The sequence below is a fragment of the Equus przewalskii genome, chromosome 30 (assembly GCF_037783145.1).
Source record: "Equus przewalskii isolate Varuska chromosome 30, EquPr2, whole genome shotgun sequence".
In the NCBI taxonomy this organism is placed as follows: domain Eukaryota; kingdom Metazoa; phylum Chordata; class Mammalia; order Perissodactyla; family Equidae; genus Equus; species Equus przewalskii.
This window is the reverse complement of record NC_091860.1, coordinates 18,415,786-18,435,783: the sequence shown is the minus strand read 5'-3', so window position 1 is coordinate 18,435,783 and position 19,998 is coordinate 18,415,786. Positions and strand designations below refer to the sequence as shown.

The 19,998-nt window shown below is 37.5% G+C and overlaps 1 protein-coding gene across 1 annotated transcript in view; it reads right to left on the bottom strand.

Annotated features, from left to right (window-relative positions):
* ITGA8 (integrin subunit alpha 8) overlaps positions 1-19,998 on the bottom strand; it is a 165,374-nt gene that overhangs the window by 100,799 nt on the left and 44,577 nt on the right. Inside the window, exons 11-13 of the mRNA XM_070601080.1 lie at positions 17,685-17,737; positions 6,082-6,287; positions 3,600-3,791 (exon numbers count right to left, since the gene is read on the bottom strand). Coding sequence (XP_070457181.1) covers positions 3,600-3,791; positions 6,082-6,287; positions 17,685-17,737 — 451 coding nt within the window. The remainder of the gene's footprint in view (positions 1-3,599; positions 3,792-6,081; positions 6,288-17,684; positions 17,738-19,998) is intronic.

Sequence of the window (19,998 nt, the reverse complement as noted above, 5' to 3'; positions counted from 1 at the left end):
CCATCCCATACTTGGTAAATCAAAACATCTGAGAGGTGCCGTGCAGTTAACCATTATTAAGAAACAGGAGGTGACTGGTGTGCTCACTGTTTCAGAGCTCGTCACTCAGGATGTGGTGTGAAGACCAGCAGCAATGGTATCAACTGGGAACTTGCTGGAAATGAGGACTCTGTCCCACCCAAATGACCTAGTGAATCAGGATCTGCATTTGAACAAGGTGCCCAGGTGATCCACATGTTCATCAAAGTGGGGAACCCTTGCTCTAGAGCCTTAGTTCCCAGCTGGCTTGCACATTGGATTCACCCAGGTCACTTAAACACGTTACCATAGTCTGAGTTCCACCCATAGAGATTCTGACTTAATTGGTCTGGAGGGTGACCTCAGTACATGCATTTTTTTTTTTTAAAGATTTTATTTTTTTCCTTTTCCTCCCCAAAGCCCCCCGGTACATAGTTGTATATTCTTCATTGTGGGTCCTTCTAGTTGTGGCATGTGGGACGCTGCCTCAGTGTGGCTCAACGAGCAGTGCCATGTCCGTGCCCAGGATCCGAACCAACGAAATACTGGGCCGCCTGCAGTGGAGGGCGTGAATTTAACCACTCAGCCATGGGGCCAGCCCCCAGTACATGCATTTTTGAAAGTTCCCCAGGTGATTCTAATACTCAGCCAAGATTGAGAACCACTGCTTCTAGAGGATGACCAGATAGACACATCCTAGAAGAAAGTCAATTTGTTGAATGGATTTTGAAACTCATAGAAGGCACAAGAGTCTGAAGGCAGAGTTCCTTTGATTTGAAAGAGCAGGATCCCAGAGAAAAGGAAAATTGTATTTCTTTTTAAGTTCCAGAAAGGACTGGTTTGGAAAATCACAAGACAGATCATCGAGGCCTAGAACATAGAGTTTATAAAAGGAACTTTGGGTTTGGAAAGAATGCCACCCAATAAAGAAGGCTTTTGCTACTTTCCAGGCAAAACCCAAGAAGACTGAAACCCCATTAAGTGCTGAAGTAACATGGTGCCAAGGCGGAAACTGGCAATGGCTAAAGGAATAATCTAGGTATATAAACCTAAGGGCAATCTCAGAAACCTGAGACCCAACCTGAGAATATCTGAGTCCCAACGGTGGCACCACTTGCTGAAAGTGGACCAGAAGAGGCCAAAATAGGATGACAACCCAGGACATGTGGAACTTTTGAGAGTAGTCACTACACAGACACGGAATTAACCAAGGAAGATTGAGCAAAGACCACGAGAGATGGAGCTATCCTTCAGCTAGAGGCCAATAATGACAGATGATGCCCTGGGGCCAGATGCTTCTTTTCCAAATCCCCAGACAGAAGGCACATCCCCTGCTACTCCATTCCTTGGGAGAGTGGCTGCTGAGGCAGGAAGGAGAGAGTCTTAAATCTGAATGAACGTGTACCCAAATGAGCTTAAGTCTGAATCTAGAAGTGACTGCAAGGTTAGGGTTTTCCACCATGATGGACCTGGAGGCTTGAGAAGCTAAATGGAATTCATGTACAGGAAAATGAGGAAAGTTATCTGTCTAATTTCTGAATTATGCCTGCAAATTTCAAATCTGCTATGCTAGTGGACAGGACCTTGTCGCCTGTCTATAAGGCAGTTTCCCTTTTGATGGATTCTTGGCAACTTGACGTCAAGATAAAAAGGCTTCTTTGAGGGGCATTCTTGGCATTCTTTTTGCAAGAAGACGAGGATTAGGGAATATGTTATAGGATCATGAATCACAAGATATCCATGTTCTCATTTGAGAGGCAGAATTGGGACCAGAACCCGGGTCTAGTAACTAAGATGTAGAGAGAAACTCTGAAGGTCTCAAGACTATCTTGAGGGATAAAAATTCAAAGAAGCGGCATTAATGGTCCTGTCTTAGTAAAGAATTTTTACTTTACAGACGGACAGGTACACTGCGTTAACATCATTAGTTATTATAAACTGAATCAGATAAAGTTATCAACCAGTGAATGGCTTCAATGACCTTTTTCTGATTGTTAAGAAGGGATGCAAAGGACATAACTAATAGGTGATCCATTACTAACATTGCACTTACTTTAACTCCTCTTTTCCCTCCACAGCTACTTTTTGCCCCTCCTCCCTGGAGAGAATATTGAGAGAAAAGGTGCTTCATGTTCCTTTCCTTCTTGTCCCTTATTTAGGAGACTTCAACAGAAGTCAATGGACTGGCTATGCATCGGTACATCCTTATTTCCTTTACGTTGTGGAGGCACAGCCATCTGTCCATCAGATTTCCTTGGTACTAAGGGAAGACGATGGCAAGCAGAACGCATAGCAATAACTTTCTAAATTAACTGTTTATCTAAAGTTGCAACCCAGGAGTTGAATTTCATTAAGCACCTTGACATATTTTGGGAAGGAATCACATAAAGGACCTAATTTTTGGATTACTTAAAATAGAATATATTATGTATGAGTCCCTCAGTAAAAAACTAACCATCATTGATTAGACTAATATAATACAAGCTGAGAAAATAAATTTTAGATACTCTTGTAATTGCCACAGGAAGAAAGTATTGGCATACAATATAATACTAAATCCGCTTTGAGCCCACTATGATGTCTTTGTTAGTGCCATGAAAGATTTCTGGCAAATCTATAAGAATTTGTTGCAGTATTTTTGCCTAATCCAAGAGGGGGAGAAAAAGCCAAAGGATTGAAATTAGTGATGTATATTTAGGCAGTCAGTTGATTGGAATGCTGCCCCAAACCAGAGAAAGCTCTACATGTGGAAAATATCCACTTAGGGGAGGGGTGGGAGAAAGAGACAAGGTTTTAATAAACAGTTAAAGCTGTCAGTTGACTATTAATGATTTCTAAGAATTTATTGAAACCATCTTAAAATAACCAACATAAAAGTAAAAATTGAACCATAAAACCAAGAAGTCTAATGTTCTCTGCTAAAAACCCTGATTACTCAATCTCTTCAGACAAATCCATATTTCCATATAGTATGCAGAAAACATGAATTATCTCTGTGCTGTATGGATTTCCATGAGTCCTCAATGTGAATTAGGTAATCACCAATAGTTTACGATCTCTATCATGAAGCAGTTCTTTCTGTTCCACTCAAAAATATTCAATCTATCTTTGGAAAACCACAAAACATGGCTGGAAAATACATGTGCTCTAAAAATGTGAGCTTTCCAATAGAAATGCTGAGACTCATAAGTTAATAGGCATTATGAGCTCAAAAGAGAATTACAGGGTTAAAATAAATTGCTTAGGAAAGACTCTCATGCGAGCTGTCTTTGTCAATGGAGACCAGATTACTGAGGGGTTTCAAATAAAAACTTGTTGCAAAGTTGACAAGTTTTATGTCCATTGAAGTTTTTTAAAAGCATCTTGCCTTTCTAACATTGTCTCTTGCCAAGAAAAGGAGGGTTTGTTTTGTCTGCCTTTAGATTCTCGTGAAGTCACTTTGGAATCATACACAAGAAACCTGTGCCATTGAGCTTTGCCCTTGGCTTTGTGAAAGAACTGCTTGCACATGATGCATTTTCCAGAGAAGGGGCTCTCTGGGCAGTGGATTCTTTCTCTTGGGGAAAGAAAGAAAACCTTACCTGGGTAATCATTCTTGTCGATGTCTGAATCTCCTCTTAAAGTAAAGCCGAATCCGGAAGGGACGGCCTGTGAGGCCCACACTCCTTGCAGGATTTGGGAAGCCTTGGTGTTTAAGCCATCCTTGTTCCCGTTGTAAATGAGCACTTTGCCTCTTTGATCCTTGCCTGCAAAGGGTGCACCGATGGCAATGTCTACAAGCAGAGACGCATAAACATATTTTTGAAATAAAGAAGAGTGTTTTCGAAATAGAATTAAATATCATTGAAGAGCATTATCATGAAGTCCAAAGGGCTTATTAAGTTTTCCATAAAAATTCTGTAGTCACACAGTAGCGATAAATTATTTGTTCTCTCTTATCCGTCCAGCAAATATTTACCAAGTGACTACTATGTGTCGGATGCAGTGGGTACAACAGTGAACCAGACACTGCTTTTAGAAAGTTGACATTCTAGTGTGGATAATACACAATTTGGATAAATAAATAATCAAGAAAAGATGAAGAGTGACAAATGCTATGTAGAGAATCTTAAAAGTGTTGATGTGATGGAGAGTGGCTGGATTCTTCTTTAGATTAGGAGGTCAGTCAAGGTATCTCTAAGGCCAATATTGAAACTGAAATCTAGGGACAAGACAGGACTGACCACGTGAAATCAGAGGGAAGCGCAGAAGGAACCGCTGTGCAAAGGCCCAAAGGTGGAGGGAGCTTGGCCCATTTGAGGAGCAGCCAGAGGGTAGCCTACATGAACACTTAGTGAGGGACAGTGAGAGCTGGCTCCATCACTGGTGGGTAGATCAGGTGAGGCACCTGGGCAGTGTACCTGAGAATTTCTTGTTAAAAGAAATAACCTCTTTCACAAAGGTTATATCATTTAATGAATGATTACATCATCCCATGTGGTAGGCAAGACCCATTTTATAGTTGAAGACACTGAGAAACCTAGAAGGAGCCCTACTGCCCAACTCCCACTTAAATATAGTACTGAATGATAATAACCTTCCACACATAGTGTTCATCAGAAGTCTTCTAAACAGTACACACAAATGCTCAGTTTTACATGAGAAAGATGACCAATCACACAATAACGTAACAGTCCACCCAAGGGAATGACAGTATCTGTCCTCATTTTATCATTCATTCATTTCTCTTTGTTCCTAGGTAAGTCTGTTGAGGCTGGATAAATCGTGAATTTTGACCACATGACCATTATGAGGCTTTGACCACAGAATGAGGATCATAAATCCACTTTCATTTAACAGGTAAAGATAAGTGATCTAAAAACTCAGAATGTTGTAGAAAATAAAGATATTGTCACATGGTAGGTAGGTGGAAAGGCGCACTTTCTTCACTTCCTCTAAGTCAATGAGTCTACATCTGTCCCCTAGTTTTGCCCCAGTTTGGCATTATTTTACCCTCTTTATACCCAAGGACCACCAAGGCTCATAGAGGCAGAATCCCTTTTATGTCATTAAAACTGCCTCTCTTTCCTCTTAAAAATATCATTAAGGGTGTTAGAGAAAAGACAAACAGAAAAAAATATGATGAATATTTAGATAATTTACCATTATTTATTTTACTAGGATGCTCAAGAATAGGGCAGTTTTTGAAAGCAGCAAATCAGTTAAAAATGAGCTTGTATTTTCAAAAAAATTTTCCTGCTACCATGAGCTTTTAATATGCATTTATGTTTTATGGGACTTTAAAAATGGGTAACCATACATTGCTGAGACATGTTTTTTCAAAGAAATCATAAAAGTACAATACCACTTGCCAAAGGTACTAATGAATACTGATCTGATGCAAATATACCCTAGGCTATTTTATTGGAACAAATTACTTCCTCAAACTTCAAGAAACCCACCATTCCTTGGTTCTTAATTTAAAGGTCCTGAAAATGGATGAAAAATTTTGTGTGAGCTTGCACATTTTTCTGAGGAGAGGCTACTTAGCAGGCATTCACAAATTCCTAACTTAAAGAACCACACTCCTAAACTAGGAATTTAACACTACTTTACTGCAAACCTTGAAGCTACCTTCCAGCTAAAGTTTACAGACCAATTAAAATTCAGCCTAACCTGTATATAACCCATACGGGTTAATCAGAAGGCAGCATACTTGCTGATATATCGACATGTATTTCTTTGTATAGATGCTGTACATATAGAAGATTTTCTAGTTCTCTTCAAGTCACTAAATCCAAATATCAATTTGAAAAGTAATTGCTGCCTTTATTTAGAGCTGTTATATGACTCCTTAAACCAAGGTGAAAAAATTTCCATGTAACATCCATATCAGCCAAAACGTATAAACTCTAAATTGCTTTGAGATTTTTGATGATTTATTAAAAACCAATAATAACTGTACCACACACACCACTGAGAATACTTTAGGATGCCCGTTGTTTACTTCATATAGCAGTTACATGAAATTAACGTAAACAGTTACTTAAACTACTTGCACACGTTTACGTTTGTGTGAATTACCATTGTATCCATCTTGGTTCAGATCTCCTAAATGTGCCACAGCACTACCGAATCTCCCGAAAACCTCAGTGCCCGTGAGGACCTGTGGGTCTCTGAAGACGAGAGCGCTCACTTGCAAATACAGGTAAACTTGTCCTACTTCTTTAGGGTTGCTCTCAAATTCGCGTTCCATAAAGAGAGGTGCCCCAATCAACACGTCATCCATTCTGCAGGGAACAAAGAGCGAGGTCAGTGCACTGGCAGGAGTGAGATTCTTTTCGGTACATTTTAATCAAATAGATTAGTACATTTCCACTGGTATTTTTCCTTTTCCAAGGGACATTTCACAGTCATCATATTTCTTTCATTGCTTTGTTATGTCTATGGAATAGGATGCTGGAAGGAAATAAGAGTTGTTAAATTATCACATTGAGCTTTTTAACTATGTTAAAAATGCATAGAAAACTTTAAGAAAACCACAGATATTTTACCCTTTTCAGCTTTTTAGTGCATTTCCAGAAACTTTAGTTACCCAAGTAAAACATACCAAAAAGACCTAAATAGGTTTTTCTAAAAGTAGATTAGAGGTTGCCTACAATTTATATAACTATACATTTAAACTATGAAGTTTTCTTGTAGTAATAAGGTTTAAAATAAATTTTGTTTTCCTCTTTCCTCTGGTTACTTCCATTTAAATAAAACAGAGTTCAGAAGGGGTTATAGTACTGGCTAGAAAGAAAGAAAACAAAATTTTCATCCCTAATGAGAATTTATAGTTATTTTTTATAAATGGAGATATTATAGTAGGATACTAATAGATAATTTTTAAGGTTGAAAAAATTCAAGAAACAAACAGCTATGCAAATTATTTAGAGATGACGACATAGCTACTAGGAGAACAAAATATAAAAGTAGTTAAAAGTATTTTCTTCACAGAGAGAGCCAGATGGTCATGAAGAGAAACACAACAAAGAATTCTAAGCGATTTCATTTTTTAAAAACGTATGCATGAATTATTTTTATTTTAAAGTTTTTAAGAAAAGTCACATCAACCAAAATTCATAATTTGATCTATACTAATGATCTCTACGGAAATTTGTCTGAAGACACACCTATCCTGGGATGTGCCATAATCCGAAGAATGACTGAGGCAGAAATACAAATCTGCATTTGACTTTTATGCCTATATAGATTAGGTAACACGTGGAGGTTCGCCAAGTAAACCAAAAATATTGTCATTAATCTAAAAGGCAGGGATGAGGTGGGAACAGTTACTGAGAACAAGAAACCTCCTTTAAGATCTGAGCAATCTACAAGACACTGCAATATCACTCTGATTTGCCTCTCTCCAACTTTCTTGCCTTCCCTCTAGTGTTCCTCTACTGTCTATTTCTCAGCATGATTCAAGAGATATCCGTGTACCGACTATGTTTAAGATATTGTGATAAATAATGTCAAGAAAATAATGACTATTAGGTCAACTCTGTTCCTCATTAATTTACAAGTCCTAATCAAGTTACAAATTGCTACTCATATAGTTGTAAACAAGGCAGAGTGGGAAAAATTAGATGAATAATCCAAACTCAATGCTGGAGATCCCGGATGGGGGAGAGAGCTGGCACTTCAAGAGACTTCATGAAGGCTCATGGAGGAGATGGTTTGGGACCTGGGTGGGATTCTGACAGGTGGATCTAGAGGAAGGCTTTCCAGGTGGCAGTGCTGTAAGCCAAGGCAAGTGTCCCTGAGCAGAGTCAGGGAACAGTGAGTGGTACAGGTGGGCTCCATGCTAGAAGGATGCCAAAGATTTTAATTGGAAAAGTAAAATATACAAAGAATTCTTAAAACTCAATAACATGAAATAGCAATAATAATAATACTTAACATAAAATATAATCTAATTATATATTATATGACAATATAATATTGATTATATTATATATATAATCATATTATATATATAATCTATATTATATATAATCAATATTATATGTATATAATATATAATAGGAACAATAAGAAAACAACCCAATTAAATATTGGGAAAAGATTTGAACAGATACCTCATCAAAGAAGATATACAGATGGCAAATAAGCATATGAAAAGATGCTCAATATCATATATCATTAGGGAATTGCAAATTAAAACAACAATGCCATATCACTACACACCTATTAGAATGGCTAAAATCCAAAACACTGACAGCACCAAATGCTGACAATGATGTGGAATAACGGGAACTCTCTCATTCATTGGTGGTGGGAATGCTAAATGGCACAACCACTTTGGAAAACAGTCTGGTGGTTTCTTAAAGCTAAACATAGGTTTACCACATGATCCCATAATCAGACTCCTAGGTAGTTACCCAAATGAGTTGAAAACTTACGGCCACACAAAAACTTGCAATTGCCAAAAATTAGAAGCAACCAAGATATCCTTCAGTAGGTGAATGGTGATACATCATATAACAGCATATTCTTCAGCAATAAAAAGAAATGAGCCACCAAGCCACAAAACAACATGGAGGAACTTTAAATGCATATTACTAAGTGAAAGAAGACAGTTTCAAAAGGCTACAGACTGTATGATTCCAAGTTCATAACACTCTGGAAAAGGCAAAACTGTAGAGACAGTAAAAAGATTAGTAGATGGCAGGGGAAAGAGAAGTGAGAGGGATGAATAGGTGGGACACAGGGCATTTTTAAGGCAATGAAACTATTCTATATGATACTGTAGGTCAATACATGACACTAGGCAGTCAACAAAACCCATAGAACTGTACAACACAAAGAGTGAACCCTAATGCAGACTATGCACTTTATTCAATAATGTATCAACATGGGTTCATCAATTGCAACCAGTGTACCACACCAATGAAAGAAGTTAATAATAGTGGAATCTGAGGGTGGAGGGGGCAGGGAGGATATGTGAACTCTGTGTACTTCCTGCTCAATTTTTCCATGAACCCAAACTACTCTAAAAGAAATAAAGACTACAAAAAACAAAAAAAAAAAGATAATTGGAAAAGTAAGTTGAGTCCAGAGATGAGAAAAGCATGAGTTTTGATGTCATTTTGATCTAGATTTAAAACCTGGATCTTTTAGTAACTAGTTGTGTCGTATTGAACAAGTTACATTACCTCAAAAATGTGAATATAGAAATAAGTTACTGCAGTGGATACATCACTAAAGATCTCTCTCTTTGCGTGTGTCTCTTTCTCTACAAATGTGCACACACACACATACACACAAGTTAGACAATGATATTTAATAAATGATAGGTATTATGAAGGCACTGGGCTAGCCATTGAAGGGAATACACAGTATTTTTACATTATACCAAGGTTAACAGAAAGAGTTCCTGTTAAAATGCATTCCCCTTCTCGCTTTCCCACCTTGTAGGAGCCAGAAACAAGGTGAAATGTAACTTTGGGATAGTCTGGGACTTCGAGCCACTTCTAGAATAGGCTCTTACTTGTCTCCCACAGTAGGAGACACAACACATGGAAAAGCCCTTGAGCTGTTACTTGGCCAACTTGTAAGAAGGAAGTGGGGGCTGTGATAGACAGACCCGAGGAATGGCTATTATTTTGGTTTCAGATTCCAAAACATAAGTTGGATTGCTATACTTAGGTAAAACGTTTTCTTAAAAATGTTCTGGGTACGTTTACTTAAAAAACAAATCCCATTGCTTGCCAACCTACTGTGCTTCAGGCTAAGAGGAGCAAGGATTGCCCCTTTCCAGCCCCTGGACTTCCCTTGCAGAAACCTGGTTGCCTTTCTTTCTGTTATTATTATTGCCAGTATGAAGCCAGTATGAATATTACTTTCATTTGTTAAACACCCAGTTGTGTGTGTTGCTGCCTTATAGTTCAAAGATGTCTAAGATCATTGGTTCTCTACTGCAGAGATTGAGCGGGGCCATTTTCTCGTTCTATAAAGAAGGAACAAAGCCATATAATTGGTCCCTGAGGGATGAACATGACTTGGGACTGACACAATTGGCTCAGTACATTTCTCACTGGCAACACTAAGTTCTAGAAACAGGAAATTATTCGACCTATCATTGTGAAAGATAGCACATCCCAGGACTCTTTGGATTCTGGGAGTATTACAACAGCACTGATTTACTTTCTTATATTTTCCTAGATATTTAAGTGTAAGTCTTCTAAAATTTTCCAAAGGCCAAAAAAAGAGAAAGGCATTTGTTTTTAATTTATAATTGTGTTCTCATAAGGGTGAGAGACAATAACTGTCTTAGAGTTAATTGGTACAATGTGCCTTGTAGAATATTTCGCACTTAGTGTCAATATGATTTTATATTAGCAACAAAAGAGCCACTTAAGACTACTATTGTTTAGAATGGTGTTTTAAATCTTGATTTGCAACTCATTAGTGGATTGTGAAATCAATTGAATGGGTCTTGACAAGCAATTTTTAAAAACAAAATAGAATACAATAGAAAATATCAGAGTGAACGGCTTACACATAATAAGGGTAAATATTGTTCCATGAAACTTTTGTTTCAGTTGTATGTGTGTGTATGTACTGGTTTGCAATGGCAAATGTATTTTTTTATTCCAGATCACAAGGCAAAAAGTCACTGCAGAGGGTTGTATGTGCTATTAGGCTATTTCAAAATTTATTTGTCAGATCATTTTTTACTGTATGCCCAATTCAAGTTTAAAGTTTTACAATATTTATTATTAAAGATGTTTTTCACTGACTTTCTGATACATATTCTGATAGTGACTTTCTGATATGTAACAGTTTCACTAAAAAGCATCTTCGCTGTTTGGGTCATGTTGGTAGTTTGGGATAAGATTTAAGTTACTGTGTAAAGGCATTTAATAATAGTAGGATATACACAGTAAATTTCATTTTATCTGAAATGTTTAATGTTTAAGTATAGTTTTCTTTAAATCTCTGTGTAGCATTCACACAGTTTTTATTTGTGTCTCTTTTTAATGTCTTAATCCACTCTAATATAATACAATGCAAGGCTCAATTTCTTATCCTTCACGTGTTGTTTGAGATAAAAGCATTATATTTTCCTGAAAAGCAAAGCATTAATACAGTGATAAAGACAGAGAGGGTGAGAGAAACCACTGATGAGAATATTCAGTATGAAGAATCTGAATTCAAGTTTTCTGTAGCCAGATGGTGTTAATTGTGTTGATTTAACATGTAAACTGTTTCTTTTTTCCCAATAGTACATATTGCATGCTAATGTCCGTGACTGATTTTCAGAATGCTGTTATTTATTAAAACCATGCAGATTAGGAGAGTTGATATTACCAGAGTTGATATTTAATCAATTTAATTGTTTTATGATAGGCAAGAACTAATACAGCTTATCAATTACATTACACAAGTCAGTTTAATTCACAACTTCTTTGTGTTTTGGTTTTCTAGATTTTCTACTTAATTGAATCATAACGATATAACTTGTCTGAGAGAACATACTTGGACTAAATCTAACACAAAAACACAATTAGCCAAAGCTGCTTCCTTTTAAATAAATTTTCTCTAAAATGCTCTCAAGTTAATTGCTAAGAATCTCTTTAAATTTAGCTCCTTTTGGCCCTGCAGAGGCTAGAAACAACCCAATGGATTTAATTATAATTCTGTGAATTTCTGAAATAGTAGAAATACCACAAGTTTCAAAAGCCATAAGAAGAAAACAGCTTGCTTAGGTTCAAGATGAAAAATACCGTCTCCATTTGTTGTGAAGTTTGTCTAGAAATTCCTTACAGAGTTTACATTGACGGAGTCTGTAGTTCTGGCTGTCTTAAGATAACCAAACTGAAGTTAATTTCGCCAGCTTGTTTATATTTTCAAAACAGTCACAGGCTTGACTATGTCAACCACCAAACAGCACGCACATGACTGTTCGGTCTAAGCTGTTGGAGTCTGCTCATAATACTTGGCGATTTTTTTAAATAAAAATTATTGGAGAAAATTCCCACCAATTTACTTATTAGGTCACATTACTTAATGACACTGTCTTTTTTTTCCTGATGGTGAGATTTTGGAGCATTCCTAGGCACCTTGCTTTTGTTGCATAGTGGGTAGAGTAGATGATGTATGTTGTCAAAGAATGCTCACTAGGAAGCCTCATGGACAACAGTGGTTATTATCTCTCGGCTGGAGAAAGGAAAGTCTGGTTCAACACCACAAAATGCGGGGAATCCCAACTTCTGAATTATGAACAGTCAACTAGCCAAGTGATGTTCTGAATCAATGCACAACACCCACTCAGATCCAGGGTCTAAAAGATGCAGGCCTGAAAAAAAAAAGGCTATTGGAAAATTAGGAATTTAGGTAAAAAGTGAGAATTAAATCTTGATTCTAGTACTGAAGTCTGCTGGGTGATTAATGCTCACTGATTATTCTTTGATCACTGATAAACGCTGGGAAAGCTAGAAAGGGCTTTGTGAATTAGAAAAAAAATGTAGGAGTTACAGAGTCTGTAAAGTCATTTATGAATCATAACCAATGACTCAGTGAAATGCAGCCCATCACTGCGGCTATTTTTAAGATCATGGAGCAAACTGAGTTTTCTTATATGCCATGACACTAATAACTATTTATAACTGAATGTTCCTCATCAGTCAGTTGTTTTTAGCATCATTAAAGACAATCTTAAAGTTCTTTGGGTGAAGATAACTTTGACATTATGATTTTACATTTTTATAAAGTGGAAGACCTTGTTTATAAAAATAATGGAAATTAATAAAATGCACACTTAGGCAATAGGAATGTAGATTCTTATCAATAGCCAAAATAGAGTAAAACACTTAAACACATACACCGGTTATTCTTCTATCACAATCCTTATTTAAGGTTATTGGAATCTATATGGATTTTATATGTGTATATAGACCATAGCTATATGTTTTTACATATATGTATGCACATATAGATAGACAGATCTATATGTGCATACATATATGTGGAATCTAAAAAAGTTGAATTCATAGACCGTAGAATGGTGGTTACCAGGGATGGGGAGATGGGGGAAATGGCGAGATGTTGGTCAAAGGGTAGAAAGTTGCAGTTATGTAGGATGCATAAGTTGTAGAGATCTAGTGTACTGCATGGTTATATTAACTATAGTTAATAATACTGTATTGTATAATGGAAATTTGCTAAGAGAGTAGAGCTCAGGTACTCTCATCATACATACACACACACACACACACACAAGATAACTATGTGAAGGATGGATTACATAGTTGCAGGGATATAGATGGATCACCTATATGGATATATTAATCAGCTTCAATGTAGTGATCATTACACATATGTGACATATATGTACATCATATATGCTATGTATATGTATATATATATATATATATCAAAACACATGTTGTACACCTTAAACAATTTTTATTAAAAAAATAAAAAGGTTATTGGATTTCTTCAGTGACTAATATACTAATTTATCCCATTTCCCAGTTTTTAAAAGTAAGTGAAAAGCATGCCAGTCATGTTACTCACCCATTAGATTGAAAATTGCTAATACTGACAGATCATAAACACTTGAAGGCTGAACTTAGATACATATTTTCCCTACTAGGTATTTTATAAAGCTCATTAAAAAGTTCTCCACATGTAGTAAAGAAAGAATTGTTGGGTAAGTCAGTAGAAGGTCTGGGAACTAATCAAGACCTTCCCCTAATTACTGTGCAATCCTGGGCAATTCACTTAACTTCTGCACCTCAGTTTCCTCATGATGAATTTTAGATAGCTTCACCGGATTGTAGTATGGATTGTCCTGTGTTATTAGACGTATCACACATGGAAGCTCTTCGAGAGGTAAAAAACATTGTCTGCTAATCATGCATGATAAAATTTTGTTGCTTAATAGCAATATTAGGTCCTACAATAGTTTCAGTGGAGAATAGAGATTTATGCATTTGGAACTGCTAAGACACTCGGCAGACCAGATATATAACATTCAGGAAAACTTTGAGATAATCATTTGTGTTTAGAGCAAAACCCCATGCAGCCTTAGGATGTCTGCTAGAAATCTTGTCAGAAATTGAGAATGACAAAAGCACTCTTTCTCAAAACGAGCCCACATGGCGCCTGACATGGAGCCGTCACAGGAGCTCAGGAAAAGTCACTGACACACGTATGATTTACTGTCTTTCTTTTCTTCTTCTGCTAAGATTCTGAAGGACTAAAGGTTTGTGTCTCTGCCCTGATGGGTTGTTTTGTCCCATCCCTGAGGATGAGCACCAATCCAGGGAGGTGAGGACACCAGTTGTCACTGTTATTAGTGATTTCAGGCCCCCATCCTGGGATCAAAGATAATGCAGGAAACACAAAATGCCATGCTTTCCTTGTTTGTGTCTATTTGAAAGCCAACAGTATCAAGTGATTGTTCTAGACACACAGGTGCTGCAAAGACAATAGGAGATTATATCTTCATTATTATAATCGCAGACTTTATGTGAGTTGTCTATCTTCAGTTGGGATGAAAGGTTCTCAATGACTTCATAACATACTCATTGATAATAAGACCTTGAATTTACATAGCACCTCAGTAATGAAAAACAGCAAATTACATGCAGACTAAGAATCTACGGGCACTTTATCTTTAAGAATGGCAATATTAAGATAATGGATGCATTTTTCAATGCAGTCTAAAGAATTCAGCATATACTGCCTAAGAAAAAAGAAATAGCATGCATAGCAATTTTTAAGAACATCAAGAAAGAACAAATCATCACCAGAAAATTCCCATGTTTGTGACTACCATGTTGTTTTGATCAGCAGGAAACCAACGATGTCCTTTTCTCACAAGTTTTCTATTTTGTTCTTAACTGGCAAAAAACGTACTATAAACATTGTCACAAAACTTTGCTATAGACTAGAGTGAATGCGAGACAGTGCGCTGCAGGGCACACACTGTGAAACTGGGGGAGAGGTGAAAGGATTCAAAACAGAGTGAACTACGGAAGGGAACACGTTGAGTTAATCTGTGCCTTATCAAATGCTGCCTGGCTCCCAGGGGGGAAACCCTTGTGCTAATTGTGTCGCCATTTTTGAGAGACTTGTGTCTATGTGTATCACAAAGGCCACTGTGGGATTTTTTGTTTTCACTAGAGAATGGGCTTCCTAAATCTGGACAACATGCCATATTTTGGACTCAAGTTCTTCTTTAGCCATTTTCTTTCTAAATTGCTAAAAGGCTTTGATGACAAATACATCCAGGTTGGAAATTGTGAATGGTGATCCTAGTTGTTACTTTTCTTTCATAACCCAGACAGCTGAAGATTAAAGCAATTTAATTTTAAATTATCTGCTTCCAGGATAAGATTGCAATTTGACTATACTTTCAAAATATATCCAGAGTGTAACCACTTCTGCTTCTTGCCACTCCTATTGCTCTGGTCCAAGCCGCTGTCCTGCCTCAGCTAGTTGTGGCAACGGGATCCCAGGAGGTCTCACGGCCATGGAGACCCAACAGACAGAGCACGCCTGCTAGAACCAAAGTCAGAGCAGCCTACTCCCTGGCTTAGAATCCTCCAGTGGCTCATAAGATGATGCATCCTTCTTGGAACATTCTATCCATGGCAGAATCTGTGTGGCACTGTGTAAAGCAGGTTGAAGTAAAGGCAGGAGCTCACAAACCATCATGATTCTGTGCCCCAATTTTATCTCTCCAAGCCTCTCGCATGTTCCTTGAATATGCCAGCAGCTGCTGCCTCCGGGAATTTGAATGCTCTTCCTCACATACCGCGGTGACTTGCTCCCTCACCTCCATCAGATCTTTCCCCAATCATAACCTTAACACCGAGGCCTTTCGTATCTAACTGATTTAAAATTGCATCCCTCCCCATAGTCTCTATCCCCTTTTTGTTTTTGTTTTTGCAAATTTAATTAATAGGCTTTTTTTTTAGAGCAGTTTTAGGTTAAAAGTAAAATTGAGCAGAAAGTATAGAGAGTTCCCATATACTCCCTTCTACCGCCATGTGCCCAGCCTCCCCCACTGTCCACATCCCTCACCAGAGTGGTACATTTGTCATAATCGATGAACCCATATTGACACATCATAATCACCCAAAGTCCGTAGTTTACATTAGGGTTCACTCTCGGCGCTGTACAGTCTATGAATTTGGACACCTGTATAATGACTTGGATTCACCACTGTGGTATCACACAGAGTACTTTCACTTACCTAAAAATCCTCTGTACTCTGCCTATTCATCCCTCCTTTCCCCACTGACCCCTGGCAACCACCTTCTCCAGATTTTTGCCCTTTCCAGAATATCATATATTTGGAATCATACAGTATGTGGGCTTTTCAGACTGGCTTCTTTCACTTAGCAATATGCATTTAAGTTTTCTCTAAGTTTTTCACAGCTTGATAGCTCATTTCTTTTTAGCACTGAACAATACCTCAGTGTCTGCATGTCCCACAGTATGCTTATACATTTACCCACGGCAGGACATCTTGTTTGCCTTCAGCTCTTCTATTTTTTTTCCTACACAGTGCTCATCACCATCTAACATACTCTTGACTTGATTGACTTATTTTTTGTCTGTAGCTCCTAGCCCTCAACTCTAGTATAACCTTTATGAGGGTGGAGATTTCTATATTGTTCTCTGCTATATCCCAGCACCTAGACAGTGCTAGTTTACAGTAGATGCTTAAGAAGTATCCGTGGAAGGAAAGAATAATAAAAAGATATTTTCCAAAAGGTTCACAAGTTACCAAGTTTATCTCCAATCACATGCCACCACATAATATATAAAGTACATTTCTAGCTATGCGAAGGTCACAGCTAATGTCTGTCTATGATGTAGCAAAAGTGCTTAGCCCAATCCTGGATCATTGTCAGGATTCTTCAGATATTTGTTTTCTATAAAAATGTGAGCTCCTCGAGAGCAGAGACCTATTCTGCTTTCTTCGTCACTATATTCTGGGCACCAAGAACAATGCCTGGTACATAGTAGGTGGTCTAACAATATTTATTGGAGGGATAATCAGTTCATCTCAATTTTATTGGTTTTCTTAGTTTTATCTGTCAGGTGCTTTTAGTGAATCAAAGAGATGTTTAATACTAATTTATTTTTGAAGTAATGACTTAAACATAACCATAACTTATCATGCTGTTTGATCCAAGCTCACTTGTAATTTACTGCCATAAGCTGAAAAAATAACATTATTATTTCATCTTCTCCGTGGGTGTTACTACTATGTTGGTTAAAGCAATGTCAGGAGAAAACATATTTACTTCCGTCCAAATGTTTTATGAATATATCACATAGCGTGGGGTGAAGAGAGACAGGGGAGAAAATTCTTCAACGGCAACAGATTTTGAATGGCCAAGAACTATTCAATTCATAAATTGAAAAATAAAGATAAAACTAAGTAAACGTCTTTTTCTTGAAGTGGCAGATGCAGAAAATTCCAGTAAAGATATAAAACAGGATGACAGATAATTCTTTAGTAGATGTAGCTTCTTGCCCTGAACCAAAAATAGTTAAAACAAGAGAGCCTCTATCCTGTTGAGGAAGTAGGAAGGATGTATTTCGTGAAGTTAAAAATATAACATCTTTATGGATGAATATAATACAGGGTGAGGAGGAAGTTCTTATAAACTTACCCATCATTGTTAACATCTGATACTGCAACCGTATACCCAAAATAAGATGCCATCTGCAAAGGGAAACCATAAGACGACATATTTTGTGTTCAAAAAATCATTTTTTAGTCATCTTTCAGTTTTCCCTGAAAGATAAATGTCACTGCAGCACATTTTTGCATTTAAATTCATTGACTCTTGGACATGGACAGAGTCTTGGTGTCATTTAGTCCAACCCCTGACCCGGTGCATAATTTCTCCCTTAAGACCCCTGACATCTGCTTGGATATCCTCTGGAGATGTTCAACAATCAGCCCATTCAATCTGTGGACACAATTATTAGAAAGTTCTTTGCTAAAACTGGCTATTCTGTAACTTCTAGTCCTTAATCCTACCTGGTTCTGCAATTGTGAACCTCACAGTAGAAATCTAATTCCTTATCTATATGAATCTCATATGAAATATTTTCAGCTAGTTCACCATCCTGGTCCCTCTTCCTTAGAGGTACCACATGCGATATCAAAGAAAAGATGATACCCCGTGAGCACACTGACAGGAGAAGAGTAGTAAGTAGGATATAAACTCCCTGCTTTGGGTTCTGTATATTACTGAAGCATAAAAATTGTTTTAATTTGGGGGGGAAACTGTGTCTCATTAACAATTCACATTGAATTTATCGTCAACTAGACTTCCTAAGTCTTTCTGGGTATAACTAGTGTGCCTTAATCTCCCCACATTTTAGCTCTTAAGTTTTTGTTTTTCAATCTATGTTTTCAAGATTTATAATCTTTTCAGATTTGGCTCATAGTTTCAGCGTGCCAAGATTTTTTGTTTCCATATTCTGCCATCCAATGCTTTAGCTGACTTGGCCTCCCATCATCTACTAATTGAATCAGCCTACAATCCTCTAGAAAGTGTGCTCCACAGAAGGCAGACACTTTGGTCTGTGTTGTTCACTTTTCCATCTGCACTGCCTGACCAGTGTCTGGCTCAAAGTAGGTGCCAGGTACTAGATACTCTGTGCAGAGGGAATGAATATATAAGTTAACAAGGGCAGTAATTTAATTCTCCCACCTCTTTTCTCGATTTCAAACATACTATTGCTATGGATTGAATGTTTCTGTTCCTCCCTCTCCAATTCATATGTTGAAACCTAATCCCCAATGTGATGTTATTAGGAGGCGGGGCCTTTGGGGGATGATTAGGTCATGAGGGTGGAGCCCTCACGAATGTGATTAGTGCCTTTATAAAAGAGACCCCAGATTGCTCCCTTGTCCTTTCCACCATGTAAGGACACAGTGAAATAGCTGTCAACCAGGATGAACCAGGAAGTGGGCTCTCACCAGACACTGAATCTGCTTAAGCCTTGATCTTGGATTTCCCAGACTTTAGAACTGTGAGAAATAAATGTTTGTTGTTTTAGTCACCCATCTATGGTATTTTAGTTATAGCAACCCAAACAGACTAGGACACAGGTGCCAGATGCCAAATACTCTTTGCAGAGGAAGTGAATGCATGAGTTAACTACGTTGTGCAATAACTCAACAACTCAATTCTCCAACCTCTTTTCTCTATTTCAAATATATACAGTGACATTCTTATTCTTGGTGTGGTGTGTGGCCTTCACGCAGAGAAATTTCATCATTTATGCATTAAGTTCCGAGGTTCAACATTGCAGAACTAGGTGCTATTGAGGATGAGAAGTTATAGAGAGGCCAAATTTAACAATGTGTGAAGAGCTTCTAATGACAAAAATGTAAAACAGACCCGGACAAAGGAGAAGTCTTGCCAGATTTTCATTAGACCATTAATTATCACTGCTTGGAAAGAGTTGTTCAAAATTGATAAATCCATCCAACTTCCTTATCATTGCAGCCTATTTCTCCATATTTGCCATAAGATTATCATGAGAGATGTTGTTAAATCCTTTGGTGAAGATTGCCGAGTAATGGGGAGACTAAAGCCTCAAATTTTGGGAGGAAAATGTCAAAAATGCTCTGCATTCATTAAAAGACTCGATTAATCAAAATTGCTTGGTAAATATGTTATTCCAAAGTTGTATCTCTAGCTAAGAGTCGAGCACTTCAGGATCTTAAACTATGATTCTGAAGGCCAAGATGTAACTTGGCCAGATTCAAATGTGAGGCTTTCTAGAAGCTCAGTAACCTGGATTGGTGGTTAGGAGAGAAAATTGGTTGCCCAGAGAAACTAATTCAACTCACGAGTGGCTCCCTTAGACGGCAATACCACATTCACTGTTTACAGAAATGTGGCAAATTTCAACAGGTCACAATACCCAGGAAAACCCAGGGTGGAGGATGAAGTGTGACCTCTG